General features: G+C 37.1%; 1 protein-coding gene across 3 annotated transcripts; it reads right to left on the bottom strand.

Annotated features, from left to right (window-relative positions):
- Positions 1-753: 753 nt before the first annotated feature.
- Positions 754-17,236, bottom strand: IVD (isovaleryl-CoA-dehydrogenase). Of its 3 annotated transcripts, XR_005514569.3 has the most exons (16): positions 17,007-17,230; positions 15,700-15,783; positions 15,570-15,627; positions 14,624-14,748; positions 14,488-14,532; positions 12,578-12,626; positions 12,344-12,453; positions 9,907-9,983; positions 9,560-9,610; positions 9,404-9,468; positions 8,100-8,254; positions 7,939-7,979; positions 7,790-7,844; positions 4,991-5,047; positions 1,588-1,894; positions 754-1,484 (listed from the first exon to the last, which is right to left on the bottom strand). XR_005514569.3 is itself a non-coding variant. In XM_008790848.6 (15 exons), exons 1-15 carry the CDS (start codon positions 17,112-17,114, stop codon positions 1,748-1,750), a joined length of 1,227 nt encoding a protein of 408 aa, XP_008789070.4. In that variant the 5' UTR covers positions 17,115-17,236; the 3' UTR covers positions 1,564-1,747. The 3 variants fall into 3 exon arrangements, 1 of the variants encoding a protein (XP_008789070.4); XR_604006.6 differs by lacking the exon at positions 754-1,484 and having other exon boundaries at positions 1,564-1,894; positions 4,991-5,056; XM_008790848.6 differs by lacking the exon at positions 754-1,484 and having other exon boundaries at positions 1,564-1,894; positions 17,007-17,236.

Here is a 17,236-nt window from a genome sequence, read left to right as displayed (position 1 = left end):
CTTCGATACCCCTGCTAGTAGGGGTTGTACGTTGGCATTTCGATATCCTGCCAGTGAGAGTTGTATGTTGGTATTTCAATACCCTAGCCGTGGAGGTTGTACATTCGCATTCCAATATCCTGCTAATGGGGGTTGTACGTTGGCACTTTGATATCCTGCTACTAAGGGTTATGCGATGGTACTTTGATGTGGTCATAGTTCTTAGCTATCGAGTTAAATTTAATGATTTGAAAAAAAATGGATTTATGAACGGCATTTAGATTTTGAAAAAATTAAGTTTGGCATGCGTAATATTTCGATAATGCTGCATATCTAGATTTGGTTTTAGATTGATAAGTTTCATATATTCATTTTTTAAAATAATTATTTAATTTATTGCCTAATTTATCTAGCTAAAGTGTTCATTGCTTATTAAGTTGTCTGTCTCTATATTCCATATCTTACTGTTTTTATAAATTCTGAGAACTAAGATGGTACGGAGTTATAATCAAAAAAGTAACTGAGCTGAATTTAACCTTTAATTTAGATCAAAATTTAACTAGAGTTTGATACATTTTATTGGTTCTATGAGATATTAAAATTTGATTCTCGTTATTTAAATGAAGATTTGAACACTAGTTATTTAAATTTATTCCGCTGCTTGTTTATACTATCGAGATGAGGTGCCTTACATACTTATAGGAGAGTTTTCTATAAGTATATGGCCGTGACTCTCAACTCGCGATCCCAGGTTAGGGGTGTGACACATGTATAGTTAGCCATTTCAAAAGGGTCAAAACTTTTATTTCAAGAACACATTTAGTTGAATTGAGAATGTCCGAGGCTACTCCATGTCCAAGGCTACTCCATGAAACCAGTTGCTAGCTTTTATTTGATCAGTAAAATACATTTAGAGATGCTCCGAGTGAAGAATGCTTCAGCTCCAATTATCAAATTTGTGAGAGAGCCAAGGGCATCATTCCCATAATTTATCCACTAACAGCTTTTTGGTCCAATCATTCCCATAATTTATCCACTAACAGCTTTTTAAATTTATTCCGCTGCCTGTTGTTGTCTTCTGCTAACGACAGGCACGATACTTTCTGTAATACCATATACACTGAATTTGGATTAGTCGCCCAGCAACCAATCGAACAAAGCATAAGAGTTTCAGCCTGCAATTCAACAGACATCCCGGACAATGAACATCCATCCCAGCCTAAGGTGGGAAGCACCACAGCCAATCTCTCACCAAAAATTACTGGGCTCCAGCAGGAGATTATTGTTCCACCAGCACCGGCCACTGCCACTCAGGTCCCATGCCAAATTGTTGCAAGTCAAGTTATTTTTTTTTTTCCCACTACGACAGGTAATTCATACAACACGTGTACAAATATACTCAATAAAGTCAAAAACCAAAATATCATAGAGCTCCCGAGGCAGCTCCTCATCCCTTATCCACACAATACTGCCGGCGTGGTTAGCCACGTGGGTGGCCGCCCAATCTGCAGCCCAAGCCAAGTTAGTTCTTTGCAATTGTACATCTTGTACAATAACTCACCAATAGCATTTCTAGAAAGTAAATGTCAAATCAAACTTCTTTATTACTATGTAGAAGAGATAATGTGTTGATACAAGTCAGGCTGGTGGACAGATCAACTGATTTTGATCAACAATACCCTGCATTGCATCTCCCTTGTCACCTGCTGCTCCAAGCAGTGATTCTACAGAGTACGTTCATAATAATCATATGGAAATCATCTTCTTCTTAGCCTTGTTTGAAAAGTTCACGACCAATGATCATTCGTCTGATTTCGCTAGTCCCAGCACCAATCTCAAATAGTTTTGCATCTCTCAGAAGACGACCTGTTGGGTACTCATTCACGTACCCATTGCCACCAAGACATTGAATTGCCTGCAGTGTCAAACATGTAGGGTGATTCAAAGTCTTGCAATGCAGCAGAAACAATCAGTCACTTGGATAAGTTGCACTAGAGTAAAGCCGAGGAGATTGTCAGTTTTAGAAAAAAGGCGGGTTAACAATAACCATAACCATTACTATTTAGCCTTTTCCTAACTATTTGTAGTCCGCTTTATGTGCCTTCTTTCACCAAAGGGTTGACACTTACGATTATGAATTAGACATAATGGAAACACTAGATCTAGAGAGTACTGATGTTGTTACTGCAAATGCAACACTAGGACTAGATGAAAAGCAAAAATGCAATTTTGGGCAATGCAGGGAGCATTAGTTGGAGGCATGAACCATGAATGTCAGGAAGGAACATGATGCCTTAAAGTGCGTGCTGGACTGCAAGGTATGAATCTTAAGGATGGTGGCTTCTGATATAGCCAATATTTTTTTTGAAAAGGAAATTAGCATTGTGATCGAGGTTAGCCAAACCATGGCCAAACCAACCAGCTTGGGACGTGCTGAACCGGACCAGTGGGTTACCAACTCAATTCAGCCTATCAATTTGGGATATAAAGGCTTCCCCTCCCCTATTCGAGCTTCTCTCCCTCGGTCAGTTTTGAAGCCCTAATCCATCGAGCCCTTCATCCCCGTCGAATCAATGACAACGCCGCACAACGACGATGTTGATGAGGTCTCCAACCAGGTAAGTCTCTCTCTCTATCTCTCAATCCCCATAGTTGGATCTGGAGCTTTCGAAGCTCCCCCATAATGGCTCAAACCAATCTCCTTCTACCTCCACCCTCTCTCGGTCCACATTGCCGGATCCAAAGCTCTCGAAGCTCCCCCGTGAAGGCTTGAACCTCTCTCAACTACTTCATCCCTCTCCCTTTCTCTCCCTGCCCTTCTCCCTCCGTCTCTCTTCCTCTCTCTCCTTCTCCCTCTTCCCCTCCCTCTTCAACTCTCCCTATTTCGACATGCCCTGGAGCGGTATGATACAGATCAATACCATCCAAACAGGTTGCTGGCCAATACAAGCCCCAATATTGATTCAGCATACCTTGATTGTGATTGCATTAAAGGAACATAAAGTTTCGTCAAAAGTGGATAGTTTTCTAAAGAAGGCAAGAACAAACAGCATGGATTGTGACATTATCCTTGGGAGCTCATGCAAAATGCAGTAAATAATATGGAGAGAATTAAGCAAAAGATGTAGAATTTAACGGGAAAGCAACTAAGAAATTTCTGAAGCATTAGCAGGGGTAGAAAACTGTAATTTGAGATCGACAGTTTTTGATATGATATTGAAAGCGATAAAAAAAAGTGCATCCACACATACAAGGAAATAAGTGCACTACTTGAAAAGCCAATCAAAAAGAAAAGTCACTTCAAGATCTGATAAAGGAGCTGCAAACCATTACTTCAAAAAAATCAAATATAGAAACTTAAAATTATTTAGTATAAAGAAAAATAAAAAGAACAAGAATGAAATTCTAAATTTTAAAATATGGCATGTATGTCCATGTGTGACTTCTAGTTGTTGGGCACACTGCACAAACACACACACACACACACACACACAATGGATTATGTTTCTCTAACAAATGCATGATCCAGAACATTTAAGGGAAGTCAACAAAGAACATATCTAGCCTTACATATTTTCGTTCTGTAACAGTATTGAATATCAGTCTTGCAGTGCAGAGGTGATGGCCCTGAAACATTAGAATATCCGAAGTGGATTTTTAAGTCATGGGTGATGAAGCGAATATCCGAAGTGGATTTTTGTGTCATGGTGATTGAAGCTAGCTGTTGGGGAAGGCAAGAAGGTCTTGGCTTCAACCTATTATGGGCCCTACGTTGAAAATACGAGATCATTGCCTTTTGATTCTGGCTAACAGCCCAACAAGAGCAAAATGGCAATGATTTTCGGAGAAAAATCAGAGAAGTCATCTTTCTATATATATACATATTCCAGGTTTAGGCCCGACAGAGAGGAATACCTATTGTAGTTTTATTTGAATGCTATCTGATTTGGTGCAACTAAGGAGAAGGAGACAAGCCATAGTATTTACAATAGAGGAGATTGATGGATGAAGAAAAAACTACAGCGCTCTCCCCCCACCTTCCCACACCCTCCAACCCTAAAATAAAAAAAAAAAAAAGTGTACAGATCTGAACCCAAATTAATCAGATCAGTTCAGAGGTCTTGCTGTTTGCTACAGATATCAGCCTAAGATCATCAGTTCATTTAACTTAATCCTACACCTTAGCCCTAAGCTTATTCACCTTGCCAACCATATGAAAGAATCTTCCCACCACCCAATATCTAGAAAAATTAATCCTGTTCCAGGTTTTAAATTCAAATCTGCAGGTATCCTGCTCTCTGGGTGGCTGACCCACCTTTCCGAACTGGGTTTTTTGGGACCCAATTTCTGCAATCTACCCTATAGGCTACATCAGTTAGTCCAGCACTACTTTTGTATTTTTGTACCAGCTTTGTTATCAGACAAGAATTTCACATTTCACCTTTAGAAAGATTGATCCCTAAATCTTCAGCAGGAGACAGCAACACTAGTTTCATTTACTTTAAACAGAAATCTTATCTACTAAGATCACTGAACGCAAGAAACTTATTTGAATCAGGTTAAAACCAAGAAATATAAAGATGTGGTAAGCAGCAAGCAAGAAGTAGGGGACTGGCCAGAAAAATTTCCAGAAGCAAGAAAGAGAAAATAAGGAGAAACACGGGCAAACATGCAGGAAAGATATGGGAAAGCTGCATAAAAACTAGAAAATTCCCAGAAGCAAGAAACAGAAAATAACAAGTTCAAATGGGAAAAATACAGGAAAGAGTGAAAGCTGCTTAAAAACTGGTCAGCGATGGTTTCCCCACTGTTTCTTAGTCATTTTCTAAGCATCAACAAAGTTTCAATGCTAGTTTTACTTGCATTTTCATTCACATTCCAGCATCTTTCCAATCTTGAAAAACAGAGTTGAACTCATTTCACGCATTTTCTAAGGACCTCTAAGTTGGGTGGGATACATGTTCCACAATAACTACAATACAGGAAAGTGAAATTAAGAGTGAGATTTTACCTGAAGAGCAACTTGGGTGGCCTTCTCAGCAGCTAGAAGAATTACTCCCGCACAATCCTATAACAACTAGCATTCATACAGGTCAAGATGCATCAAAAGCGTAGTTACAAAATAAATAATAAAAAAAAGAACATCTGATCCCAGTGGCATAATTCACCATAAAGATGAATTATTACAAGGGACAAAATAACATAATGATCATTGAGGTCATACTTTGGGATGCACAACTCATCATACAAGCAGGAGCTTACCATATTATGTTTCCATCCAGCTCAAATAATTTTCAATGAATAACAAAGATCCATGAAGAAAATTCAGGTAGTGATTTTTAATCCAATTTTAGAATGGCGGAGCTATTGTACAAGATGAACCTTAAATATTTTTCAAACAAACCCAGCTTAGAGACGTTTAATTGTCAATAAAATCTTCAATTGGTGTCGCTGGGATATGCATGAAACCGAAGCATTCATCAGCTTTAACTGATGATGCACTTAAACAGGCAAGAATTACAATTGAGTAACCAAATATAAATAAATCTAATACAGACTAGCAAAAAAAAAATGTAATTTTTTTAGCGTTCATCTGCAGTTCATAGAAAACATGAGCTTGTAACGTATTTTGCCAGTTCCATGTTTTTTTATCTCCACCATAAATGACTTTGGAGTTATCGGGGCTACCACAAAATGCAAAACTTCCAGGCCATAGTGCAATGAATTTGATTTGTATCCAAAGAATCCGTTCATTATAATTGTCAATATAATTATCATCCAACTCATGTCCATTTCCCCTTAAAACAATTACAGATACGAGTTCTAGTATACATTTAATATCCATATTTGTATTCATATCTGCTGAATAGAAAACAGATACAGATACAGATACACCAATAGTCTGTATCCAATCCATCTTAAGCCCTTTGTTTTTATTAAAGAACCTTTAGAAAATTGCACTCATTGTCATGGTCACAGGTATCCTGCACTATAGGGATGACTAGGAAAATTTACCTCCTTATTCCTTAAGAGAGAGAGAGTCTCACCAATCACCATATTCCTGACCGAGCCTAAAGATGAAATTTCAACACCAACATGACTAAGATTGGACTAATCAAGGATAATGGAGTAGCACCACTGACAGATTTGAAGATGTACCACCCATGCTTGCAAGGAGAACAAGTCATTCATTGATCAAACTTCATTCCTTCATAGTGCATAACCGTAGATTTTACAGCGACCAGATTATTAGAAATCTTGGCCATAGGAACATGCAAAAGAATCAAAGATATCTAGAACAAACTAACAAAATTGCTAGGATAAGCCCACTTCAATGTACAAGCACTACAAGCCTAACAACTCTTTGAAGACAGACTGCTTCAGTAATTTTAACATGCCCAAAATTTGCCTCTTAAATACCCAAAAAAGAAGGATCTGAGCTACACAACTTGGATTTCCAAACTATAGACATGCAGTTTTCTGTAGTAAATATATCAATACTGCCCAGGATTTAAATAATGGCACCTAGGATTTAAATAATGGCACCTATACCCTTAACAGTCATCAGCTAGCGCATGCTGTACCAGCATGGGGCACAGTTGGTACCTATTGATTAAAAAAAGGTGCACTTAGCCATTTTGAGTGTTATTGGGCAGCATGACAAGGGTGGTTTGGTGAAGTTCAATCACGAACCAGTGCCTTTGGGTGCCATGTGTCATTTCTCAATCTAGTAACATATATCACTTGGTATTCTCAGCTCTTCAGTTTGCTAGCACCTAACTCCTTCAGACACCTAATTGATCCTAAAGATAACCATTAGTCTAAACAACTCTGGTTAAGCCCAAATAAGTAATTCCCCCAAAAAAAATGAAGATGAACAGTAATTTTTTCTTCTTTTTTTTTTTGATAGATGGCAATGGGCTACACAACAACGATAGCCCTTCCTCAATACCCCTAACCCCCCGATACTGAGTGAAGGCAGTATTCAATAGGCACATATATAATTCTGAGTCACTTGGTATACCTACCAAAGACTTCACCAGCTTGGTAAGCTGGCACTTCAAATATGATCTCAAGTTTAGGGTCTTTAGTATGCAATATTTTGTCAATATAAGACTATTTTATAATATGATCCCACTATTGGATGTCATGCATGATAATTGAGAATGGTTGGAATACAAAAGCGTAAGCATTGGTATAAGAGATGTTTGGCTTATGTTAAGATTGAAATCTTCTAACTCACTGCCAGTCACTAAGGTTCGCTAACCACTGTCAAATCCACAATCTTAATAATCAGTCTTCAAATCAGAAACAATGTTAGATCCTGGTAATTAAAAGGTTTATGAAAACTCACCTTAGAAGCAATCCCCAATAGACTCAAAAATCCTAATTGGCTAAAAACTTGACAAATCAGAAAATGGTCATCCAGTACCATATTTTTGACTTGACAACTATGTTCAAGTGGAATCCTTTCGTGACTATAGCACGATCGACATTCGTACCTAAAAGCATAATTATAATAAGAGATGAGCCAACGAATTTTAAGTCTTCTCTTAAATATCCACCTGTAGACAATTTCAAGATATGGTTTTTTTAAATATTAAACTGACAATTAATATGCCACACTCATGAATAGGAGAATAATGCAATTCATGCAGTCATGACAAAAACCTGCAAACATGTGCATATGAAACACGCCTCCATAACAAATGGATATAGAATTAGAATGAACATTTAATATATAAAATATATGGAACAATATAACAGGATGGTGCACAACATAAACAAAGACTAATGTTGGGAGGAATACCTTCCGGTCAATTTTTCCATTATCACAGTCCCTAGCAACAGAATACACAAATGCTCTTGAAAAAAAAAAAAAAAGTAAAAAGGAGATCAGCTGTTGTCCAATAAAATTGTAGGCAAAATTCAAAGTACAGTCTTATGAGTTCTCCTAACCTTGATGACTGCACAGATGTATACATGTCAGCCAACTTTCCCTGAAATTTGGTGACAATTCATGATGTAAGTAGCAAGAATTTTTAGAATGCATCTTTATTATGTACATATTTAGGAAGGGTGAGAGATGTTATGTACATATTTCAGTTGTAAATCCAAACCTGTATAAATTGAAATTCCCCAATCGGATGGCCAAACTGTTCCCGCTGGCGAACATAAGGAATAGCTGCATCAAGGCATGCCTGCATAAGACCAAGGGGACCAGCAGCTAAAACAAGCCTTTCCAAATCTAGCCCAGACATCATGACATAGACTCCTGTTAACAAATAAGTAAATAAATAAACACAGTGCGGTATCATTTCAAGTTTTAAGATTGTTAAGAGATTTATGAACCTTATCAAATATTAAGACAGCCAAATATTATTCTTTCATGTCATACAGAATATGCACGCTTTCTAAAAAGAAGAAAAGAAGATGAAATTTTATAACAAATGACAAAGAAGATTTCCAACAAGACAAGTTTCTAAGAGGTACATGAGAAGAGATTCTCATTTACAAAAAATCAGAAAAATATATAATTAACTCAAGGAAGAGAATGCAAAAGAAAAAAAACTCTAAAACATTTCCTATCTCAAACAAACATGTCTTATAAAATATACAGTTCGACAAATACTTGAACCCATTTACCAATTGACACTAGTTAATTTCCAAAGGGGGTAGATCTCAACTCCTGCATCGACTTTGCCTTTTGTCACTTTACCTAATTCTTCATAGATTGTGCAATATGCTCAGTTAAAGTCTTTCCCAAAAAGAAAATTTTTGGTTTAACCAACCCATTTTAAGGCTCAAACGATGGAATTCGGGCCTAATGGCTAGTTGTGCCGCATCTTTTAGGAGCTAGAGCTTTGTTATAGATCTCGAAAAGTTACCCAATTTAAAAGAAAAAAAGTTCTCATTCAGGCGTCATGGTGATCCACATCGAGTCGATGATCCTCCTAGATCATCCCTAAACTTTACAATGGCCAGAACCTCATGCACTAGGCTGCCCTCTTTTATGTTAAATTTAGATAGTCTATCATTGATTTTGAATTGTTAACCCCTTTTCCAAGAAGTCCAACTATATGTGTGTGTGTGTAATATATGTATGTATATATATGTTAAATATAATTTCTGTTTAAACTTCATAGTTTTCTAAGAAAGCCATGTTGATAAGTAAGAAAAGTTTGACTTCCTGGTTGAAGACCACAAATTCCTAGTGTGTTAGCCATAATGAAAAAGAATGATGTATAAACTTCCAGAGAAAAATGTGGCTACTCTTTTAGCAGCATATTTCTGAAGTTAAAGCCTAAATAAAGAGAAGCAAATATGACTAGACAAATAAACTTTTCTCCTCTTTCTCAAAAAATAAATTTCCCTCGGCAAAAATTCTTTGTATCCTTAGTAAAGTTTAGGGATGTTTATATACCTTTTCCCACTTGACCAAGTATATTTTCTTCAGGAATAAAGCAATTGTCAAACACAAGCTCACATCTGAAAAAATATTCCTTCAGTTAGTTATAAAAAGCTTGTTTCCAATGGTTAAGCTTTTGATAGAACATCCTGATAAACAAGAACAGCATACGTATCACTTCCTCTCATGCCAAGTTTGTCCAATTTCTGCGCAATACTGAAACTGCAAGAAGCAAAAACAGCCATAACTACAGAGACCTTCAAAGAATTGCAGCATGTTTAAAATTTGAAGATGATAGCACACTATACTAGAATTTTGATTCTCAATTTCAAAAAGTACAAAATTATTCTATGATTCAAAATATGGTAAAAGATTCTCTATTACCCATGATAGCAATTAAATCTGATAAATAAGTAACATATTGTGCTCTGAAGTTTGCATGGAAAGATCGAGAAGAATTTTGCAAAAGCCTAGATTGACATGTATAAGTAAAATAGAAGTGAATAAAATATAAATACCCCGGCATCCCTTTCTCAATTATAAATGCAGTAATTCCTTTTGATCCAGCATGGACATCTGTTTTTGCATACACTACCTGTTGCAAAATCACGTTTCAGTAATGAGTTAAAGATGATCAGAGAATCATGCTGGATTGAATCCAGACAAGTAAAGAAGAACTTAAAGAAAAATAATAGATTGTCAGTGCCTTGCTCTACCTCAGAATGACCATTAAACGGTATATTTTCTTGCAGGCAAAGAACATGAAAAACCAAGACTTGCTAGGACCCACACAGAAATCGTGAATCATATCCCGAAACATTGTTATCCATTAAGTTAGGGAATTACTAGGGACGGCTCTCTCACCCAGCTCCTTCGGTAAGTTCACCAGCAAATTCATGGGCTGCCCACTAGATGCAACTAACTGTAATGCCAAATCTTCAACACCTATGAGAAAATGAGAAGCGAATACTCACAGTACCTGCTTCTAGTCCAAAGTAATAGAATTCCTCAGACTTCTGAAACATTCATGAGAATTCTTCACAGAATTTAATTTCTGAGCTTTTCCTCCATTTATTTAAGGTCAACCTTATCTGGCTCAAAAGCAAAAATTTAATCACAATTTCAGCATCACTAACCTATATATGAATACCCATGGGTCCAGATTCCAGAATACCAAATAACATGGTTTAATTTCAAAATCACAAAAGGCAGTGAAATCCAATAGGGTTACTAGTTTTACATCTTATGTGAAGGGTAGATGCCAAATGATGGTAAATAGGAGGCCATACAATGAAACAAATCTTTGATTGAGAAAATAAAAGTTCATAGAACCAATAGGCCCAATATAAATTGATGCATGAAGAGGATAACTCAACCCAACATAACAATGTGAAACCTTGCATCCAAGAAAAGAACCTTAATCTTAATTGCCCCTGCTAGTACAAATCAAGATCCTGGAGGTTATGTACCCCCTCTTCCAGAAAGATCCAGGTCTGACTGTTTGTAATTGACATAACATATGGATAATAGCATATGCAATGTTCTAAATTCGCACCTTTTAAAAGTAGCATATCATAGTACATAGTGCTTGCCACTTTTAGATTAATTAGATGATTGCCAGATCTACATTCTATAGTCTATACATCACATGGATTGTAGGGTAAATACTTGATGTCAATTGCAGCTTCAAACATACACTCATGAAGTTCTTCATAAATAATGCTAATCAACAAAGAAAAGCAACTCCGCTTGGAACTTGACCACTCCACGCTCAACCAATGGTGCTTTTCAAGTGTTGGCCTCTCAAGGATTTTGAAGTCATTATATATAGGAAGATTTAAGAAGGGTCAAGCATTCTCTATGCAGATCATTCTAAGGGGGTGCAAAAATTTCTCAAGAAGACAAAGAATGGCTGTCATCTTTTTTCCTTCTTTTTTTTTGAAGAAAGGTTTGGCAAAGCCTGACCATGTTCATTAAAAACAATGCTTGTCCTCTTTGCTTGCAAACTCTGGAAGTCCTCAAGAAAATGGAAATATCCATACTCTTGTATTCTTAAATAGTCGATCACTGTCATTATAAGCATATGAGTATTTAGCCGTATCCTGTATAATAACTCTTGCCCTACTTCCTCCCCAGAGTTCAAAACTCCTTGGGGATGCCACCCTGCATGCCATGGAAATGGTAACTATTCTACCGGTCCCTACAGCTCCTTCCATCATCAAATCATGATGCTTTATCCTTCAACATCGCAAACTGATAATATTCTGACGGGTAATCTTTCAGCACATGAATGAAAGGGATGGATTTATATATTATAGTAATCCAAAATACTGTATAATGTATATCATTTGCAGAATGCAGAATGCTAGCTACAGAGTAACCCTAAAAATTTAGATGCATGCGTCAAAGTATGAATTTTCACAATTGTTTTGTATAGGTGAAAAAATTGAAAAACACCTTGGTGAATAGAGACCACCAAATGTAGAAAGAGCATTTCATGGTCTATAAGGAATAGGCAGACTTAATTTCAGGAATATAATTTATTTCTTCCACCTCTTTCAATGGTAATCCCTCAAAAAGGAAAACCCTAATGCAAATACCATGTTACTTCTAAACATTTGATGGATATCAAGGGAGAAGCTCCTCAATGTGTTTGAACTGGATTGTTGTTCATTATTGTTCAGGTACAAGAACATTTCTGCAGTTCATATGTCAAACGTTAATTATGGATAGGAAGTTAGGAACTTATCTTTACCCATGGAAAAAAACTGCCATTTCGACTAACATTTTGTTTTGATGAGGTTGGTTAACCATTATCACCCCAAAGTTATTTACATAATGCGAAAATAACTGCAATAGCATATAACTTAGAATAAAAAAACAAAGTTCACAGGAGAAGATTGATGATGCAGATAGATACAATGTAGAAAAGAAACATAATTAACAAGAGAATACCAAAGTTTGAGCAACCGGCCCATTTGTACACCACATCTTATTCCCGTTTATGACATAACCACCATCAACTCGATCAGCTTTGCATTTCATACTGACAACATCGGAACCAGCTGAAGCATTGGACAGACACAATAAATAATGTACAGAACATGAGAAGACATCATGTGAAATTTTCACTAGTCTCAAAGACCAGGCAGAAATGAAAAATTGAAGCACCAATTCAGTTTTATTTACCATTGGATTCACTCATAGCCAATGCCCCTACATGCTCCCCACTGATTAGCTTCATATAAAAGCCGAAAACATAATTAGCACAGCGAGAATAGGAAAGAAAGGACCTCAAAGGAGCCTTATAATAGGCTAAATGCAACTGAATATTATCCATCACACAATTGATGAAAAGATATCAACAACTGTTTTTTTTTTTCAGTATCATGTAAAGCAAAAACCGGCAGAAGAACCACTATAGAATGAGACCAACGAATACAACAATAGGCAACTACAGAATACATGTTGATATATTCTAACAAAAAAACTCTTAGAAGAAATTCTTGATGATGTTCATATTTAAGTTGATTCATGAAAGTAAGTAAAATCAAATGTTATAGTCATACATGCATTAGTACCAATAATTTATGATACAAAACAATATATATTAGGATGAGGGTGCAATGATGCCATTGCAAACAGCAGCTGTACACTGTGCATGAAAAATTAAATTTCTATTTCCAATTCTAAGCTAGTAAGCTAGCATCTTTTACATTGGAGTTCAGGTTGAATTTATAGAAGCTTATGTTCACCTTCAACTTTTCTGAGAACTCATTTCACTTCTTAAAGGTCATACCATCATAAACTCATAACTCAGCTCATGAGTTGATTTTATAAATGGAATAATGAGCCAGAAAGAAAAATTCTCAAGCACTAAGTGGAAAACAACCAGCATGAAGCACCAAACTGGAAACCTACCAATACATGTAGCCTAATAAGCTTATGATAATCATTGCATATAAAGGATAGACTAAGATTTGCCGTCTCGGTACCGGACCTCATACCGGTATCACACTAGCACAGTGTTGCAAGGTCTGCTGAATCGGTCGGAACCGACCGGTTTAGCCTATACCGTACAGGTGCCGGCTAGCACCGATATGGTACAGCCACAGAATTCGGTTCCGTCCCCTTTGAACAGCTCCTTCCCAGTACCGGTACCGACACCGGGGAAGAAAAAGAGGAAGAAGAGGAAAAAAGAGGAAGAAGAAGAGAAAGAAGAAGAGAGAGGAGAAGAAGAAGAAGCTTACCTCCTCCCTCGGGCTGACGAGGATCGCCCATTCTCCGGTGCGGTTCCGGCCTCTTCTTTGCTCGCGGGAGAAAGGGAGAAAGAGAGGAGAAGAGAAGAGAAGAGAGGGGAAGAAAGGAGAGGAGGAGAAGGGTTGGGAAGGAGAACAAGAGAAGGGAAAAAAAACGGAAAGAGGCCCGCGCGCGAGGCAGCGCGAAACACGTCCTTGACTCGCGCCTGTGCACGTCCGCGCGGTGCAAACCGCTGACCACGCATGCGGTTCCCCGCACGGGCTTTTCGCGCGGGGCAGCGAGCCCCGCTTTTCATGCCACTCTGTGGCTGAACATGGACGCACGTGCATCTGCGCCTTTTTTTTAATAAAATGGAACCGGTTCGGTATCGGTTCCAACCGGTACCAGTCTTCACTAGTACGTCAGTTCGGTCGATTCTGTGTACCTTGGTTGGTACAGTACAAAATTTTTTTTCGTGCCAAGTATCGGTTCGCCACTTGTACCAGATACCGATACCAAATTGATATGGTACGGTACGCCCTGTATCGTCCAGTTCAGGCCGGTATGGCATATCATGAGATAAACTACAGTCAAACTACTTGAAAGACAGCAAAAAGGGCAAAACTCCAAGAAAGAGAGAAAGCATTATCAAATAACTAAACTGTGTTGATGCAGTGCCTGCAACTAGTAGTAGCTTTGTTTGCAAAACTTGCTGCAATTAGAGCAAATATGATAACATGACAAATCTAGTTCTACTCTTAGTGATCTCCATTTAAATAAAATGTTTTGACCAAATGTTAAGAAAAAACCTAGGTTTCCATGAAGGAGAATACTAACTACAAGAGGGGATAAAGAAAAACCTTTGGCAAATACTTCTGCTTTTGTGCAGAGCTCCCATGTCGCACCTACAAAAAGGTTATGATATTCATTTTACATATTTGTTTTAGATATTTGGCACACAATAGTACAATTCATAGTCACAGCATGCCCATGTACCAATTGATTAATGCAAAGGTTTGAATGAGCACCATAAGAAAGGCCAACAGATCCAGAAGCACGACTTATTTCCTCCATTGCTATACAGTGGTATAAGTAACCAATACCAAGTCCTCCATATTCCTCTACAATGAAATAATGAGTTATGGCACATCAGAAAAAATAGACTGATTTTTATTTCCAAAATATAAAATGAAACAGCAGGTGCTCAATGCTCATGAAACATCTCAGTATTGCAAAGAATCATCATCACCGGAGAAACTGGCAAGGAAGATATTATTAAAAGTTAAGAAGCATAAACAGTCATGTTTAGGGATAAGATAACGTATGAAGAGAAAAGAGGTTATACATTCTTGGAAAGGAAAAATATAAATCTATTAATCCTTTAGAAGGCAGCACTCATGTTAACACAAAAAAAGAAAGAAAGGACAAGAAAGTACCAATTATTCTGTGTGCCATCATCCATATGATGGCTTGAACCTTAAGGGATCAAACATAATGCCTGCTACATTAATGCAAGTGCTTCACCCAATAGGCTCTCCCCAGTCTACTTCAAGCTGTAAAAGGACTTCATGCAAAAACCATTTGCTTGTGCTTTAGCCAAAACCTAGTCTATTAGTCTAGTTTGTTAAACATAGCACAGTCAACAAGAGTCAACTTTATCACCATTTATTTTTGTTCTTTACCTTAACCTATTAGTCAGACTTTTCAGCATTCCCATTTTTTTCATTGAATAAACAGAATGTGTTTCCTTTTTATAGATATTAGTTTGTTCAACATGCGATTATGAGAAATACAAACTTGCTATTAGCAGATACCCATCTTTCTAATTATATAAAGTTTATTTAAACGGGAAAAATAATGGCTTATAATCTCATAATTTAATATGAAATCGAATGCACATACAAAAGAAATTATTTGATCCTAGTTATCCTTGTGGTTTTACCTGGTGCAGTGATGCCATGGAGATTGAAATCTCCCATGAGTTTCCACAAGTTAACATCCTAGAACATAACAAAGGTTAGATGCCATAATATAAGCTTTCAATGAATCAAATAGCTGATAAATCTTGTGACCTTCGGAAAGCAGTTTGTTGCATCAATGGTTGCGGCATGTGGGGCAATGGTTTCTTGTGCAAATTGATAGACGCTCTCCTTAAACTATGAAAATCACAACAAAAAGTTGTCAAAGGACAGTCATGCAACAAATAAACAGGAGAAACTTTTCACATTTGCTGATAGACCTTGCTAGAGCATAGAAAGGATCTACAATAGCAATAATCACATAAATGGATACTTCCATTTTATTAAAGCAGGTTAGTGCTTATATTGAGCCAGATTATCAATGTACAAAGAAAGCTGTGAAAAAAATATTATGAAGTTACAGTGAGAAATATAAGAAATTTTGTTGCATGTTGCCAAAATAATGTACAAAAATATATCACTGATACCAAGTCAGATTGTTGCTTGCTAAGGTTTAATAAGTAAACATAACTGTTCTAGGTTTCCTAACAGAATCTGCATCATTCTTGAAGCTGCAGGTCTTGGATTTCAGATTGAAATAACATTACATTCAAATATAGGGTTTCTGAACTAGCACCTATCAAAAATCTATGACACATATTTCAGAAACTAATATTAGTAGCACGTTTTCATGTTTTTCAGCGAGAGATGCCTCTTTCTTTCTTTTTAAAGACAAAGTGCATTACAAGATATCTTTATCCATATCAGCTCTTGAAAAATTGCAACAAGAATATTAAAAGTTGGACAACGATGTGTCACTATATTTCATCCTGAATCTTAAAATCAACACCAGATACTAGTTTCTGTATTCCAGCACTAGAGTAGTTAAAGTATGTGATCAAATCACTGGATACAAGTCAGTTAATCTGTCTGCAAATAGGACGACATTTATCAACTCCCTGCTCAATATATTTATCAAGAATATATAAAATCACTTCAATCCTCAATTCCTTCCCTCGCCAAGAATAAAAGCCGGCGATCATAGCAACCATAATCCCAGAAGCGAGAACACTTTAAATTCGAGGGCTGAATAGTGAGCAACCGGCAATATAACACCCGAAAATAATATTAGCAAGAATTGCACCAATCTCCCTCAGATCAAGAACCAACCACCTAACTCTTAATCCATTGATGAAACCCTACTCCTACTTTCCTTAATAGCCAAAAAAGATTCGAATTAAGAGGCATTAAAAAGGAAAAAAAACAATAACAAATAAAGAATACCACTAAATCAAGAATGCACTACCTAATTCGTAATCTATTAACGAAAACCTACTCCTAGATTTCCATAAACCTCCAAGATCATTTAGATGAATGGAATGAAAGAAAAAAAAAAACTAATAACTAGTAAAGAAGACGACCTGTTTCTGGGTATCATCGAAGAGGAGCGAGGTGGAGAACGAAGCCCTTTGCCGGCTCCGATTCTGGAGAAGAGCTACGACGCGTCTCGCAGCGGAAAACCTCTGCATATCTGAACGACGTAGAGGACCCAAGAGAAGCGGAGAGATTTGGGAATTATTTCGTCGCTGTTTTGAAGGAGCATACAGGAGTTGCCGAATCTTCAGTGGATAACAACGAAGTGACGTCGGAA

Source organism: Phoenix dactylifera, chromosome 17, assembly GCF_051530095.1.
Source record: "Phoenix dactylifera cultivar Ajwa chromosome 17, Ajwa_hap1_PhDact_Kaust_v1.1, whole genome shotgun sequence".
Lineage (NCBI taxonomy): Eukaryota > Viridiplantae > Streptophyta > Magnoliopsida > Arecales > Arecaceae > Phoenix > Phoenix dactylifera.
This window is presented reverse-complemented; position numbering and strand designations above follow the sequence as displayed.